Below are 18,041 nucleotides of genomic sequence, written 5' to 3' on the forward strand. Positions count from 1 at the left end.
ACTCTCTTTTATTTGATAAATTTTGCCTGAGTGTTTGTAGAAGACCTTCTAGGTGAGTTTTGTACCTTGTAAAGTGGAAGAACACTCTGAAAAAAAACCACAAAATGAATTGCAGGCTCTCAGGCTTGACCAGAGCAGTATGTTACAGAGGAGCAGACTGGAGTTCAGAGCTGACGTATTTTTCCTTGGCTTAAGTGTCAGCGAGAATAATGCAGCCCTCAGGCAACACATTGACTCTGTCTCCGGGGATGTTCAGTCTGTATCATTCAATAGCAACTTTGTTTACCAGTAGAGACAAAGTATTGGCAGAAGTCTAAGTAAAAGCATTAATTTCCTTCAAGGAGGTTAGACTTTTCCATAATCTGCAAAACAGAATATATCTCTCTCCATATCTTGTTTGTGATGAGTTGATGAGCAACAGCTAATGGATGCTGGTTGTTGAACTCTAAGCACAGTGTTTCTCTGAGAGCATTTGTGTTTCCGTAATTCACTTTTCCTTTATATTTAAAATAAATGTTCCGGGTTCTCAGAAAAAAGGGAAAAAAAGTCAATTTTCCAGAGAGTTTTAAGAATATTCTCTTATCCTGTATTCCCCACCTATCCCTGTACACAGGCTTGACCCCACAGATCTATAGAATATGGGTGTCAATAGTACAAACTGAGATTGCTGGAACGTGTGTTTAATTTGCATTACGGTAGCTCATTTTATCTGAATGGAGACTAGTTTTGCTTAACTGTTAACCATTGCCACCTTTAATGATTTTGGTACTTATTTTTCCACTGCCATTAGGACCATCACCCAGTCTTTTTTCCCTTCATATATTCCAGCTCCTCTATCTGAAGATGACATTCCTTTCCCACTTCTCTCATACTTCCCTCCCTTCCAGTTTAACCAAAACAGGGCATATTTTTCTATTGGCTTAACCTTTCAGTAGCCTTACTTCATCCACAGAAAATGTTAACCTTTTACTCTAAAAGATGCCTCATTCTCCCTCATCCCATTGACACAGAGCCCCACAATGACCCCATTGACTTTTGAATTCCCTATTGCTTTCCTCAAGATTCTCACGCTTCCAGTTTCACTGTGGCCTTTTTCTCCCTGAATCACTTTGTATTGTACACTTTCTTCTGTGCTTCTCCTTACCAAAGGGATTGCCTTGTCTTACAAGGCAATCATCCTACATTTCCTTACATTTTCTCATATTGTATTTGTTCATGCCTCTTAGATTGCTTAGTACAATTCGTCTCTTGTAAAGCTCTATATATACTCAGGGTGCTAGTTAAAAATCAAATAACAAATTCTTTTACTTTTTTTTAAAAGGTACGACATTCTCATTTAAGCTAAGAGGCATTTTGGAGCCACACAAATACTGATTGTAAATTTACAGCCACCCAACCATGTGCCTAAGGAGCATCTAAGAAGGCAAATTGTGGTTTAAAATATAGACTAAGACAGCCTTTCCCCCCCCTCTCACTCTGAAGTATTGTAGAATTATTTTTAAATTGTAAACATTTTATATCTTTGCACTGTATAGCTACTCCATATATTTAAATTTTTTTAGCTTTGTCAGTTATGTGCGGAAACTCCATTTGACTTCAGCCACATTGTATGGTCTACTGTACAATACTGTCTTAAAATAAGTAGTTCTAGAAGTTGATGAAAAAGGCAGATCTGCAAATATTTTAAAACTACAACAACTGGTTTTGTGTGATATTCTGAATTAATATTATTTTGTGGACCTCAACTATAACACTTTGAGATCAACACAGTGCTGTTATGAAGTATAATATGTAATACAGAAATTATTCATAGGGAGATTAAAGTCTAGGTTTAGCTCTCATTAAACGTACCTTCACAGTCTTTTGTCATATTCAGCTCTGGAATTCGAATTACAAATCGGATGAAGGAATACCTAGGGCAAAAATTCTTGGGCTTCTCAGATCCTGTAAAGAGTTGGGAAAGAACCCCTCCTCAACATAAAGTCTTTGTTTGTAAGAGCAACCTTTTGTCCAGCATTCTTTGCTTAATTCCACCTCTAGTTTTTGAAGTGAATGTACTAGTATGCATCTGCACAGTTTCCTTCATTTCAGTCTATTGAAAAGCAGTTTTGTTTTGCAATATTCTATGCGTATAATCAAAGAGCTATTTTAGGAAAAATTCTCAGGTTTTAATTTATTTCAATTTTGTATTCTTTAATCACATGGACAGCCAGTTATACTTTAAAAAATGCTGAAGTCAAAGGAGTTTGCAATTTTAAAGATTTCAGGTTTGTGCTATATGTGTACCTTTTGGCTAAATGCTGAAATTTCACATAAAATATTCAGAAAGTATAGCTAGTGACTGTGTGTATCCTATACTGGACCATCTTCCACAGAAAGTCTCTTCCAAAGAGCAATGCCAAGCGACCTGAGACGAATGATTATCTAGTCTTTCATTTTTATTTTGAGGTCTGAACCACTGTCATCGGAGAGGAAGGTATCTGTCAATTAAGTTACTCTCAAAGGCCAATGAAATTTGCTTGGGCAACTAATGAGTCTGCCCATGATGTGGCCTGATGTGACCATCCTCCTCATAGATGAGCACTAGCAGAGTGGCCCTCAGCCACACCTGTGTTCACAATGCATCATCTCTTAGTAAAGATCTGGAACTAATGAAAAGCAGCCATACAGAGCATCAGAGACAGGGGTCTTATTTTAAGCTTAATCTCTTACAACGTCAGGAGTATTTAAAATTCCATGCCATAATGTGCTTCTTTTCCTACAGGCAGAATCCAGAATGGTATACATTGCTCAATCTGGGAAGTAATTCAGTTAATCCAGTTTAATCTATTTCTTCTGTGCAAACATTTTTTAAAGGTTTTCTAGAGAAATTTTTACATGCCTCCATGGAGAAAAACAGTGCCTGGGACTGCAGGGGACAAATGCAGTCTTTTCCTGTGTAGTATCCACCAGTGCAGCCCAGCGTTAACCTGGAGGCAGTGCCAAGTGTAATGTGCAAATAGAGTTGTAGTGCTCCAGATTTTTTTCTGTCAAGGTATGAGGTCTTGGCCATTGCAAATCCAGACTGCTTGCCATTCTTTTCTGGTCTGCAGATAACTCAGTTGTTTTTTTCTCAGTCTTCATAATCACCAACTTCCCCATGAAACGTTGCAATTTCATTACAGAATGTCACGCCTCCATGCAAACCCAGTGTTTAAGAAGAAAGCAGGAAGAGAAAAACAAAATTCTTGAGATTTGTGTTGGACTTTCTATTCAAATGACTATCTGTGAGGGCTCTACACAGATTGCTGCATTCATCTTTATGCTTATTTTTAATCTATCTTTCATTTGTCAGATGTTATGACAGAAATTGCAGTACTTCAGTAAATTTTGCAAATATGCTAAAGAAATCAGGAGTACTGATACAATTTAGGTCAGTGCCCAACAAGAAATACAGAATCATCAAAAAAATCCTGGTTTCAAAAATTCTTTTTTTTTTTTGGTGTTCTATTTACCGAAGTACAAAATACATCTAGAAATACAACTTCATGGGCGAGGTACTGAGAAGCGAAAGATGTGGCAGTTCCCCAGGAGCTTGCTTATATGTACCCTCTGTGCCTCGGCGAAAGAGGTGTAACTTACTTTGGATTTAAGATTGGACAAGGCTATGCATGTAGTAGCTATCACGGAGTATCTAGCAGGCTGTGTAGCCAGGTCCTAGACTTCCCCATCTTTTTTATGTAGCTATGCCCTTTCAGATACATTCTGTGTTCGGTTGTGTAATGTTACACCCAGTCTCCTGTTGCAAAGTGTTAGGAGAATAAGGAAGTTTTGTCATTTTACACACATGCCAACCATGCAGGGTGTCATCATGATATTCTGCTGTTTCTTGGAAGACAAAGACCTACTGGGGCATTGATTTAGCAATGCATGTGAAAATGTGCTTTAAAATAAGGGTTTGATTCTGTGATTTGCAGAGTTACTGTTACTTGTTACAGTTGTAATCTGTTACTTGTTGCACTAGGAATACCAGGATTTTTTCTCCCAACACTATAACCAGTAAAATGTTGTCCGGTGTAGTATAAATGGTCAGTTGTGGCATTTTTGCCTTGTCTGGGCTATTTCTTTTGTTCAGCCTAATTCCCACTCTCTTCATCAATCACTGAATTACTGAATCTTAATCCAAATTATTTCTAATATAGGTCATAATCCTAGACTGGAAGTGATCTTTCTTACCTTGCTGTACAACTATTTCTGTCTTTCATTTATTACTGATGATTAATTAATTAGAGAATATTTTTTCCTATTATATTTTTATAACTTTTGGTGTGTATCACATTTTTCATAATTAAACTGTCAGGATAGTTGACTTAGGAGAACATGTACAGTACAATTTGTTTTATGTTGAATTGATTTTTAATGCTGCAATTAAGCCCTGATCATAGAAGATATTCATGCATTGTGTGTCTTTGTTCTCTGCAGCCCCGACAGAAGCTCCCTTACATCCTCACCTAGGTAGGTGATTTGTCATTCTTATTACTAAAACTCAGAATCCCTAACTTTATTATAATAAACAATCTGTAAGGTCATATGAAACTAGCTCTGGGGAATTCAAATAAAAATGAGACTCATATAAAATCAGTTGAATTATGTCTAATTCTGATTAGTTGGTTTTTCATTGTGATTTTTATTGCTGTTTATGTATTGCCCTTGAGCCCTTGCAGTGCGAGTATACCATGCTGCAGAGCTTTTCTTCCTAGCTGTGTATTGCAGCATTTGTTTGGCTGAGGACCAGGGCTGCTGAAGCACCTCTGCTATGGAGACAGGCTGAGAGCGTTGGGGTTGTTCAGCCTGGAGGAGAGAAGGCTCTGGGAGACCTTGTAGCAGCCTTCAGTACCTAAAGGGGCCAACAGCAGAGCTGGAGAGGGACTTTTTACAAGGGCATGTGGTGATAGGACAAGGGAAAATGGCTTTAAACTGAAAGAAAGTAAATTTATGTTAGATAGGAGGAAGAAGTTATTTTCCTGTGAGGGTGGTGAGACACTGGCACAGGTTGCCCAGAGAAGCTGTGGCTGCCCCAGCCCTTGCAGTGTTCCAGGCCAGGCTGGATGGGGCTTTGAACAACCTGGTCTAGTGGCAGTTGTCCCTGCCCATGGCTGGGGGGTTGGAACTAGATGATCTTTAAGGTCCCTTCCAACCCAAACCATTCCATGATGCTTTGTCCCATAACCCCCAGTGTGAGACAGCACTGTCACACCTGTGCTGAGTCACTGGGAGGAAGGTTTTGTCCTAGTGCACGTCCAAGGTGCACCCAGGAGCAGGGCACTGCTTCTCCTGCTCTCCAAGCAGGACATGGAGCACACATCAGACCTGTGTTGCAATTTGATTAGTCCGGGACAGAATCTGGCATTCTTGCTCAGTCTGAATAGCAGATGACAGCTACTTCATTTATTTGAGTATTTGTAGAAAAGTGTCTGTCCAATACAAATACATGTGCCAAAGTTTTGGGATTTTTTTTTTATCATCGTATGTAAATGATACAGGAAATCTAGGGGGAAAATCAGGGCCTCAAACTTGCAGACTGATGGTTAGAAACATTTGTGTAACATAGCCCAGTTTATATTCCTTAAATCAGCTGACCTTTACTGCCAGCTCCACTGATAGCAGCAAAGAAATTCCAGCGAGCTCATAGATTTTTGCTTATGAGTTATCAGAATTAACCCCCTGCCCATTAGAAGTGTAGTACACTCACTAGGACATCTCCCTGCTTGTGCCAGTGTTTCAAAAATCTGGATTCAGAATATTTTTTTTCTGACCATTCAGAACAACAAACAAGTTGGAACAAAAGTTCTTAAAACATTTGATATGTACTTGATGTCTGCATCTTTTCATAGTCATTGCACTTTGGTGATAGATTGGGACATGTCTTACTTTTATGTGGTACTATTATGATCCAGAGTAAGCAAAAACCCCTTGTAACTGGGAATACCCTGCTTTTGTAACTAGTGTACTTTAAAAAGCTGATTTTTTTCATTTTACAATGCATTGCTTTAGTCCTAAGTAGAAAACACCGGGTGATTACACTGCATTATTTTCATACAGTGTTTTCATTTCTTTGTAGCTGAAATTCACAGTGACAGCATTATCCTACGAGATGACTTTGACTCTTACCATCAGCAAGAACTGAATCCTGCTATGTGGTAAGTTTCAGACTTCTGCTTTCTTTTGTACACATTTGAGCAAATTAAAACATTTTGGTTATTATAGTGAAGTATTTGTATTATATTAATTACTAGATACCTCAGCTCACATTGGTGTAAGCCTCTGTGTGTCTTTGCTCCATTGGGGTCTAAATATAGTAGTTTATTAATTAATTGACTAATGAGTGACTGAGAAATTGAGTGAAAAATTCTCATTGACTTCAAAATTTGAATTAATCCAAAACCAGAAAGGAGTAGAGCTGAGCTTAGCTAATGTTTTTGTATGAAGATTTTGATTTCTTGAAATCATAGCTTTTCATGAAAAATGTGATGAATTTCAATAATGAAACTTTGTTTTTTCAATATATTTTTTTTCATGTTCATGTCATACATATTTCTGGTGAAGCTAATAGGAAAAACTCCTTCTAAACTGAAATCAAATGTTTCCAAACAATTCAAAAGAAAAAATTAACTGGAATTGAATGTCTCCACCTAATTTTCAGCTGCTAAAAATCCCAGAATCACAGAATGGTTGGGGTTGGAAGGGACCTGTGGAGATCATCTAGTCCCGCCCCTGCTAAAGCAGCTTCTCCTACAGCAGGTTGTGCAGAGTCAGTCCAGGCAGGTTTTGAGTATATTCAGAGAAGAAGACCCACAGCCTCTCTGGGCAGCCTGTGCCAGTGCTCTGTCACCCTCAGGGTAAAGAAGTTTTTCCTTCTATTCAGGTGGAACTCGCTGTGTTGCACTTGGTGCCCATTGCCCCTTGTCCTGCCGCTGGGTACCACTGAAGAACCTGGCCCCGTCCTCTTGACACCCACCCTTAAGATGTTTGTATGCATGGATAAGATCCCCTCCAGGTCTTCTTTTCCCCAGGTGAAACAGTCCCAGCTCCCTCAGCCTTTCCTCATAAGGGAGATGCTCCAGTTCCCTATTCAACTCTGTAGCCCTGTGCTGGCCCCTCCCCAGTAGCTCCCTGTCTCCCTGGAACTGGGATGCCCAGCACCGGACACAGCACTCCAGGTGCAGCCTCACCAGGGCAGAGCAGAGGGGCAGGATCCCCTCCCTCGCCCTGCTGGCCACGCTCCTCCTGATGCCCCCCAGGACCCATTGGCCTCCTTGGCCACCAGGGCACACTGCTGGCTCATGGGCAATTTGTAAGGTTGATTTTTTTCTTTTTTAGTGGAAAGCAAACTTTTTCAAAACTTTTGTATTGTGTAGGAAAGCAAAGCCTTCCCTTCCCAGCTCTATACAGCAGCTCCCAATTGCTAGGTTTTTTTCATTCAATAGGATTCCTGAGTAGGGTCATTCATATTATCACAGTGTACATCTGAAACAGCAAGCACAGGTAGTTGTCATTCTTTAACCAGTAGATGATGTTGAAAAACCTCAGGAATCCATGTGCATAATAAGGCAAGTATAATTTAGGACAGGTCAGGCAGAAGCTTTATTAACTATGACCATAGTTGAGAGAGCACTTGGACACCATCTCCCCCTCTGCTCCCATCTTCCGTGATTGCAGAGACCCAACCCAAACACTGTTTCAGAAAACAAGGAAAGATACAAGGAAAAAGCAATCATTTCAGTGTTAATAAAGTCAAGTATCTGTCTTTGGGAGGGATGGACTCCTTAAGTCACTGTCACAGTTCTAAGGACTCCAACAGTAAATAACAGGACAATATGGAGAGATGGCTGTTGGTGGAGCCTATAGGAGTAGCACACCCAGTGTCACCTTAGCTCAGAAGTAGGGAGTTGGAAGCAATCACTGGTAGCTTTTAGTCAAAAGCAATGTTCTTTTAGCTAAGATCATGCTTAGCCAAACTTCTCAATCTTAAATATTAATAATTTTACCACCACAAATACCACAGTGATAGGGTACCATTTCATATGATATAGGTACATGCATCATCACCAAAGAAGATACAGGTCTCTTATAGTATAAAACCGATGCTGTTCTGTATAGTGAGTATATCTACTGGTCATACTATACCCAGATAAACACATCAATTGTCCTTAACATGAAGTTTTGAAGGTTGGAGTCTCCTTTTTTATATGAGATTCTTACTGAGTTTCCTACTCCTTCCAATCCTATTTCATAAACATAACTAATTTTATTGATTTAATTCATGTAAGACACAGAAATATTTTCCTGGGTTGGTTAATCTTGTTCAAATAAATTCGTGACGGACATTTTAGCCGTTACCTGCATTTGTTAGTTAGGAATGCATATGTTCTGTGAAATCTGAATTCATTTTCCTTTTTATTAAGGTCTGTCACAATTTTCCATCTGTGCAGGTCTTTCACAGTTCCATCATTCTATTTTAAAAAACTGTGTTTTATGGAATTTTATGGATATTTTTCTTTTGCACATATTAACTGTAATACTTTTTGATATGTGCCTACTGTTTTTCCTCTTTTTGTTCCTTTTGTATCATCCCTTTAAATGTTTTTCTGGATAGATGCATTAAGGACCTGCAATACTATAATATAAAAAAAACCCACCTCTTTTCTTTATGGGAATGAATAGATCAAGGACTCTTAATGGGTTACAGAATAGCTGCCAAGGTAGATAGCGTTAGCAGCAGTGTGTTAAATGGACTTGAGTGGAAAGAAATGAGAGGAGGCATTATTTCCCTGCAGATGTCTCATAACTCGCAGAGGGCCTGTCTGTTGGGAACCTCCATAATTTATTTATCCATTGCTCTCTCATCTTTAAATTCATCCTTGCTTTATAGAAGTCTCAACAGAGAAATTTTAGACTAAAATTGCCCCCGGTCTCCTGCTCCTTTTGTCTCCAAGATACGGATTTGCTCCCCCTGGAATAACCTTGACCCACCTTGGTTGGTGGGCCAGTGCAGAGGTGTGTGCTGGGCAGGAGAGTCCCAAACCTCGCCACAATCCTGGGACAGTTTTTCCTGTAGTATCACCAGAAAGGCAACATCTTCTGCAATGCTAAATACAAGTGGAGCACAAAAATGAAAGAAAACTATATTGAGGTGCCATGAGCTTTTCTGCATAAAGGATTTCTACAGTAACTCTGCCTACAGTGGAGACCTGCTTAGTGGCAGAAAGCTCATTCTCATCTGATTGTCTAGTGGGAGTTAAATCAGGGATTATTAATAGTTTACACCATCCACCCTAAAATTGCATTTTATTCCCCTGGCACCTGCTAAAATCGCATCTTTAGCACAAACAATTGCAGTAACTGCTGGAGCAGTATTTCCAGCCTTGCTTGGTCCCTGGTCTGCTGTGCTCGGAGTGTGTGGTAGCAGCTGCCTTGTGTGTACCAATACTCCAGCAGTGCCGTGTCACCAGGGGCCAGTTAGACTAAGCCACTCTAATAATTTCTGAAACCATTATTTGTGTAAAGATGAAAAGAGAAGTGTTTGTATTTTCCTATGATCTTTTCTTCCCATATCATACATAACAGTGGCTTGGATACGATTAGTATTGTCCCACTCCTGATCCGCTTTCTGGCATGTGCAGCTCTGGCAGAGATGTACAGTCTAAGTCTCAGTGCACAAGCAAAGCATTTTATAGCTTCTGTGTGTCTAATTTTATGAATGCCAGCAGAGCCTGTGTCACCCCATCACTAGGACAGGCCTCACATCAAAGAACAAGGGCACTGTATGATTTTGAGCGGGACTGCCTGTTTGTTTATGGATTTCTGGTCTTTCAAATGCATTCAAAGACACATTCTGCCCAGCAACCATCTGTTTCTTCAGAGGCTCAGGGGCAGGGGAGGGATGGCTACAAGTGTTTCTTGGAGCTGCAAGGGGAGGAGAAAGGGAAGGATGGGATGGGGCTTTTTGTAGACAGAAAAATCAAAGCATCTGGGAGTGAGCTCCTGACCTAAACCACAGTTTGGTGATTGAAAGAAAGCAGGATGAACTGGTAAGGTGAGAAAGGACAAGGAGAGGAGGAGGCAGCAGGAGAGGGAGGACACATAAGGAGAAGGAAGCAGGGAGAATTTCTGTGTTGGAAATAGAGGAATGGGAGCATGTCTCATCTCATTTTATTGGCACTCAACCACAATGAAGATTTTCTTTTATGGTGTGTCCAACTAATTTTTATATTCTTCCACTGTGCAGTCGTGTAAGAACATAATTATTTCTGAAGTCCTCAACCAATAGGCAGAAGCCTGCTTACTTAAGCAAAGGTTTCATCATTTCTTGGGTCTCATTTGCCACTAACTTTACAAAGATCTCTTTGGCTTGTGAGAAAAAGCATGCTTCATACATTCGTCAATGTCGAGTGTATTTTATATCTAACATGTATTAGCTGTGGAAGATAAGGTAAGGCAAGTGACTCCCACTCCACAGTAAACATAGCACGAATAGCCATGCTAAGCGGTTCACAGCTGACTTGCAGAACTAATTAAGACAGTAATGTTGACTGCACTTTACAATGAAAAGTCTAATAGTACAGTTGACTGGTGGTCCATGGGACTTGCTGAAAACTGGCAGGAGTGTGTTCAGAAATCTCGGGAACCATGGCAGTAATTTACTTCCTCTGTAGGGAAAGGGAATCTGCACAATGTACTGCTTGCCAGGAAAGGGCCAGGAGATAGATGGATGAGAAGAGGTCCAAGATGGGTGGTATCTAGAAGACTGTCTAGGTCGTCGAGCACGCATTTCTGTGACCATCTTTCCTCTATGTAACCTCATAAAATTGCAGAGGAAAGTTTTAAAAAGGTACTATGTAAGAACTACAATAGGCCTAACAAGAACAAATCTAGAAAAAATATTCTGTATAATCCTATGATAAATGATTTAATGTTCAGACAGAAAAGGGGGGGGGGAGGGAAGGAGCTGCGTAAATTAGTAAAGAAGAGATGCTGGCATTATGTATGTTTCTATACAAAACAGTTTTAACAGTAGGTCTGTAGACAACAGGGGATTCAGTACATTTAAAAAAGAAAGACTGTACAGAAGCTTGTTGCCGGCTAAACTCTCCTCCCCAGCTTGATGCCATGTTTCATCTCAAAGCCTATCAGCACTCCAAACAGCAATCACTTACAGAAGACATACTCTTCAGAGATGACATGAAGAAAAGCAGAGCATGCCAAATCAATCAATAAGAAACAGGTTCCATCACTTCTTCATGGCATATGAGAAATGAAGAGGTACAGTAATATTTCCAGTGGCAAAGAGGTAGAGGAAAGCTTTGTGACAGGAGAGAAAAGCCCTAAAGTGGTTTCCAAATTGTACTAAAACTGAGGGATTAAACTTCAGAAAGATTTATGTTCAAAAATCTCTTGGCAGCTTGAGATGTTTATCTTCTTTATAGTCAAGACATCACAAAAGACATCAGTCAATATAATGTTCACAAACTCAGGTATTGTAGAGGGAGATGAGATGACAGATAGGGATGAGGAAACAGCAGATGTTTCCCCTTCAGCAACGTGAAGAACAATAGCAGAGAGAGGTGGGACTTTAAGCCAGAGATGAGAGTGATGGCAGGTCTGCAGAGAAGACATCTAGATGAATATGACACACATCAACACTGGCAGTGAGTACCAGAGGTGAAGAGAAGGCTGAAGTGGTTTTAACATGCTAAGATTTTAGACCAGGGAGGTGAGAAAGAGAACGTAAAAAGCTGCACCCAGCCAGGGCAATTAATACTGTCTCCTGTTTGTATAAATGGAAAAGAAATTAACCTTCCTGTCTGCACCAGGAGAGGAGCAATTTGGATCGTTTCTAGACATGTAATACTATGATGATGATCTGAAGAACAGCAGATCAATTATCTTGCTCTTCATGCATTTCTGTCAAGCTAGTCAGCGATTTATTGTCAGAGGTAATATGTTTCGAAGAAAGCACAAGGATTTGAATCAGGATTACCAACAGCCATCCAATTTCTTAGGAGAGTCATCCTAGAAAAGGTGAGTGATGATGTATTAGAAAGACAGTATTTCTGGATTTCCAGACAGTGTTTTGTAGACCACATTACAGAAGTAGAATAGATGAACAGCAGAATCATCTTGTATTCATTGAAATATGAATATTACAAAATTAAAATACCCCTTGGATTATGTAGCCTGACCTTTCATGAGGGACTTAGTGTTCGCAGGCAAAGTTTTCCTGCTGTATCTGTCTCTCCCTGCATACATCAGGGGTTCAGGTAGATGCTTGCTAGAAAACTTAAAAATGTAGGAGCAGATGATGAAAATAATGGTCAGAAATAGCCAGAATCCTACAGAATTCCAGGTATTGTAATTCCTGTCTCTCTGTTCTTCAGTTGTCAGAGTTTAGGGATCAAGTGAAGTTTAGATGGCAACAAAACATGTCCTCTGTGAACACTTTTTCTGTACTTTCTCTTAAAGTACCATTTTGTTCAATCACACACTCTCTCCTTGCCTTGTATTGAGAAACAAAATTATGTTCTATAAGTAAATATTAACTCATTGAAGTCAATAAGAACTATATTACTTTATTAGAGGATTTAAATTTGCTGCTTAAATTCAAAATCCCAAATGCTATCAGTGTGAATTGCTGAGTAACTTTATTGACATGCTTATACAGGAAAAAAAAGGAATTTTTACATCTGACTTTGTTTCGGGAAGTGGAACTGAAAGTGACCTTTAATAAAATCGCAGAGTAAGGGAGAGATTTGGAAAGTGGGAGCAAGGCATTCATCTTTGACCTCTATAATGGACTTGGACATAAGAAAGCCAGTCCTGTGCTGAATTCACCTAGGACCCACTGAAGAGACCCAAAATAGCAAGTGCAATCAATTATTCACCACATCCATGCATCTGAAAACCTAACAACTATTGCTCAGCAGAGCTTAGCACTCACAGACCTGCAGGGTGTTGTACACCGCCCAGGGTTAACCCATTCTGCCAAAAGCTCCCCACAGCATGCTGCCCTGGGAAGCCAGGGGAGTGGTGAGGAGCCCCAGTCTACTGCAGGAGCACACCAGGAGGTAGCTCCATGTAGTTCAACACATACTTTAGAAACTGATTTAAACATTCTTTCAAATCACTACCTGGGTTCGCACCAGCCCATTCTCCCTTCCTCAGACCTTTTGGGTGAATGGCCCATGCAGGGAAAAGCTGTGCCAGCCCCATGGGGTAGCTGATAACGTTACCAGCCTCTTCCTTGCAATGCAGCTGGAGATTTCATTTGCCCTGGCCAGGACCTGGTGGGCAGATGATTTTCAGATACTCAGAAACAGAAAGATCCTGCTTCAAGGAGTTTACAGAAAGACTCTGAGAGGTTTAACACCACACTTTGCAATGAAAAGACAAGCAACATACATTAGGAAAAGAAGTAAAAGAAACCCAAGCAACTTTGTATAGGCATCAACTATACGTTGATAGTATGTATGGATTAGCTATGATCAGCTACAATCATTGAAAACCCTATCATATATGTTGACAGCAAGTCCCTGTCTCCTTGGGATTTCTTCCTTTCTGTCTGATTTCCTGTAAGATCTGCCATCCAGAAATTAGCCAGAGAATGAAAAGACAGAAGAAAACCAAACCTTTGCATGCTACTAAACTACCTCTGGGCTGTGTATATGGGAATGTGTATTTTGGTGACATTATATGTCAGAAAGGGTAGCCAAGCCTGAGGCACTCTGTGTGAGAGAAGCCAAAGAAAAAACTGCCTGAACACCCTTTACGTAAGTCCATTGCAGTTGAAACTCTAAAAACACCAGTTACCAAAATGCAGACAAAAATCAGCAAGAAATCAGAAGGTTTGGGGCGAGTTCACCTTTGCTTACAATGGAGTTACTCTGGGAGCAAATATTTGCCTATAGGTTTGATGTTAAAGCTGAAGACAATGTTCATCAGCCCCATGGGAGGCAGTTTGTCAGGGGCTGGGAGCATCTCCAAAATTTTTTGAAAATCTGTTGCTCATGCCAAGAGCTGATAAGCTGATTCTGGAAGGTGAGGGAGAGGGCCCTCTCCCTTTGCTCCACAGTCAGGCTGCCCACATAGTCCTCTATATTAAATTCAGAAATATCAGGAGAGGTGCAATTAGTTGGCTCAGCAGCGCTTACCAGCCTCTCTTGAGATTTTCTTCATACTTTTTCCCCTAAAAGGTGAACAGAGTGGCAGCTCTTTGGTACTAGGAGTATGGGATATGACAAATACAAACACAAAGCAGCAGCAAGACCTGTGTTAGAGCAGCTGGGCTGTAGGAGCCTCTTGGTGCCCAGTTTTGGGTAGGGTCTGCAGCCTGGAGTCTGCTGTTTGGGTAAATAACTCTGCGGGCTGCAGTGGGGCTGATCCCAGCACCTTCTCCTGAGCTGTTCTGTATGGTAAATCTGTGATGGTGGGTTTACATATGGTATATCAGACATGTAGTAAGCATTCTGGAAGAAGAGTAACTTCAGGGTAAATCGCTATGTGTAAGAGTTCAATTTGGTTTCCCATGTTGTGATGTTTTGCAGTCGACAAGCAGGGAAATACCTTTTTGGAGGGAATTTCCAGTTTGCAGAGAGCGAGAACTTATTCACAGGGACCTTTCTTGAGAGGTGACTCTAGTACATCATACATACAGCTCCTCAGCCTTTATGTTCAGCACCATGATAACAAAACAGTCTAATTTTTCTGAGCACCAAGATATAATGGTCTTATTTTACAGTTTACAAGCCTGATGCGAGCTCAAATGTATGGTTTCTGATTTCCATTCTGAACATAGTGTGTTCTTCCTGCAGGTCTGAATGCAGTAACTGCGAGGTTGGAGAGCAGTGCGGTGTGATAATGCACAGTAACGCTGTCACTTTCTGTGAGCCATATGGTCCTCGAGAACTGGTGAGTGAAGGCTGGCTCATCTGCCGGGGCTGGGACTGCGGGCTGTGAATCGAGGCTACGTCAGCTGCGGAAAGTTGGTGTGATTTGAAAGTTTGGTGTTCAGTGGAGAGAGGGTCTTAAGCAAGGCAATAGGGCCCTCAAAGAGCACCCCAGGAACATCACAGTGTTTTAAACTATAGATGCTAACCAAAGGGTATCGCAATAGTTTGCAAGGGAAACTTGATCTGGCATGCATCCAAGTTGAAGTATCTACAAAATACTGGAAAGGCAGGGACATAGAGTTGTGTTGTCAAACTGGCATCATTCTCTTTTTATTTCTGACAATGAAATAGAGACAAGGTTAATTTTACTTATTTTATTAGCTGTGTCCCGTTTTTTCTTGTTGCTCTTGACAAATGTTAACTTGGTTGTAAAACACCGCTTTGTTTTAACTCATTTCTAGTTATACTATTGAACATAGGTAATGCTTCTTGAAAAGCAATCTATTTATGACATTTAGCAAACCCAGGGTCCCAGCTCTGAGGGTTTTGAAATGTCATTAATTAGCTGTCTTCTCCCTGCTGATAAGTAATTCAGGCTATCCTTAGTAATCATAAATTGGCTTCAAAATCCGGTGCTGGACTGTATTTGTTGTATTAGCATGTAGTAAAATAGCACTGCCGTGGCATCAGGAACTTTTAAAAATTTATTGTGATGCCAAAGTGGTGTGATTAAATAATCATCTGAAAAAATCATCACGCTTAGAAACAGCTAGCAGCCTAATAATGGAAGTGTTTATAAATATGATGGCTGTGTTGCAGAGAAGTCAAATCCTTCTGAAGGAACATGCTAACGGCTTAAGATTTTGGATGAGCACAGGATGGTGTTCATGCCAGAGGTCTGACATACTTTAATTTTTTAATATGAACATAGCTTTAAATCCCGCTTTTCTTAGAATCAACTTGTTTCTGATTTGTAGTCATGTTTCAGTGATTTCACAACATATCTCTTCCTGTCACAAATTTTAAAACCTGTTTCTTCTCTCCAATCGTTATGCATTTCTATTCAACCACCTTTACTATTTAAATCCTATTCTGTATCTGCTTGAAATGGCTCTTGAAATCACTGTTTGTGGCTCCTAGTGCCACATTATTGCCTTAAAATACTCAAGAAGAGTTGAATTCCCAAAATGTGTTATATCAACAGCTGTGACAGCTGCTGGTTCGCTTCCTTGACCTCCCTCTCTTCTCCTGACTCCCAGCAGCTGCCTGTTATTGCAGGCAGAGGGATTTTTTAATGCCAACTGTCTATGTCTGCTCATGAGAATTCACCACTGGCAAAATCCTGGAAAGGCGTGCAGCATCAGAGATGTTGCAAGCAAAGGAAAATAGCTACTAAAGTCTCCCTCCTGTCTTCTCTGCAGCATCTGAAATTAGTAGTCCTTTGCAGAACTTTGCAAAAAGATTTTAGTAAGTCTAATGCTTTTTTTCTAAAGCATTACTGAAATGATTCACAAAATAGTGAATGCCTCTTCTGTGATAACTGATACATTTAATTTCTCAGTGATATGAGCTACTGAACATTGATAAAGGGCTTCGTTTTCAAATTAGAACTTGCACAACATAATTAATTGAATGTAAACTAACATAATAGGTACTCATAAATCAAGTTGGAAAGCACTTTATTATTTGGCATGGTAAGTGTGATACCTAATACTGAATCGATCCTGACAGAATGGACTTAAATGGGGATGTGACTGCATTTTTAAAGGAGTTATGTAAATGATGCTTCCCTGTTTTTCTTTAAAGGCCAAAATTTCCTGTTAGGAATATTAAAAAGAGAGGAAAACTGTATTTTAAGTAAACATGATATACAGATAGTGCCACATTTTCAGATAGTTTTGAAAGCTGCTGTTTGAGATTATTGTGAAGCCTTGGGAATCTGTCCCACTGAATCTGTCTTAGTTCACATATTAATAGCTATGATCAATTTCCCAAATTTCCATGCACCTTCCTAAAGAACATGTAGTCCTGTTACCAGCTAATCCTCAGTGCATTTCAGTAAAGATGCCATTCTTTAATACATACAAAAAGTTCCACTCCATATGTAATATGTATGTAGAAAAGAAACAAAACACACCAAAACCTCATGCCAGCCCATGCAGGTCTCCATCCATTATTTTCAAAGGCATAATTTATGAATACCTCAACTAGGTGTATGCCAGCACCGGAAGAAGTCCAGCCCCCTTTGCTCTTCTGCATCACTGACTGTCCTCTCCCACCACAGGGAGAGATGGTATTTGCATGAGCGTTAGTGGGCTGCATTGCAAACCACACCAGTAAATTAATCCAGGTTAAAACTGACTTGTAATGGAAAAAGACTATTAGTTTAACAGAAGGCAGCTATTCGAGCTGATTTAACGTGTAGCTACCCAGAAGCTGGTACATGGAAGGGAATGGAAGGGGCTATCACCTAGAATTTGTTGGTCATATAGATTCTGAATATACATTTGCAAAGGTATGGAAGTTCTTTTGAAAATCTCCAAAGACAGAAAAGCCAATACAAGTGACTGAGAGATAACATTTATTCTGTGTCAATGAAGTCCTAAATAACAGTCAAAAAACATCTGCATTTAGAACTAGCTTTTGTTCAGTGTTGTGCAGCAATGCACAGGGTAATAAGGGACTTCAGATGTGAGGGAGATTTCTCTCAGCAGTTTTCATGTTTATCTGCATAGTAGATAATAAAAGAGTGCAGGAATACCTGATAATGGAAGAATTTCTGCTTTCACCATGTGACTCAGGGAAATTATGAAGAAATTGCACTGTTCATCATTATAAAATGCTGATAAAATTGCCATAGTTAATGGGTGCTTGAAAGAATGTAGCATCTTCCAAGTCTTTGAGTCTAATCTTTACTTGGGTGCTGGCTTTTTTTAGAAAATGATAGTTTAGTGTCCATGAGCTCAAATGTTTATCTATATTCTGCAGATTACCAGGTTTTTTCATTCTTATCTACTATTCATTTTCCTCTACATCACTCATACGAGCAAAGCTGGAGGATCATTCAAGTTGTCCTGGTGCTCCGCTTGGAGCTGCCTCCATGCAGATTCCCAGTTG

General features: G+C 40.0%; 1 protein-coding gene across 2 annotated transcripts in view; it reads left to right on the forward strand.

Annotated features, from left to right (window-relative positions):
* Positions 1-18,041, forward strand: part of RELN (reelin) — a 298,010-nt gene that overhangs the window by 126,967 nt on the left and 153,002 nt on the right. For both annotated transcript variants that reach the window (XM_055807624.1, XM_055807623.1), the window contains exons 5-7: positions 4,462-4,494; positions 6,101-6,179; positions 14,847-14,943. In XM_055807624.1, coding sequence (XP_055663599.1) covers positions 4,462-4,494; positions 6,101-6,179; positions 14,847-14,943 — 209 coding nt within the window. The remainder of the gene's footprint in view (positions 1-4,461; positions 4,495-6,100; positions 6,180-14,846; positions 14,944-18,041) is intronic.

The sequence above is a fragment of the Falco peregrinus genome, chromosome 6 (genome assembly GCF_023634155.1).
Source record: "Falco peregrinus isolate bFalPer1 chromosome 6, bFalPer1.pri, whole genome shotgun sequence".
Taxonomy (NCBI): Eukaryota; Metazoa; Chordata; class Aves; order Falconiformes; family Falconidae; genus Falco; species Falco peregrinus.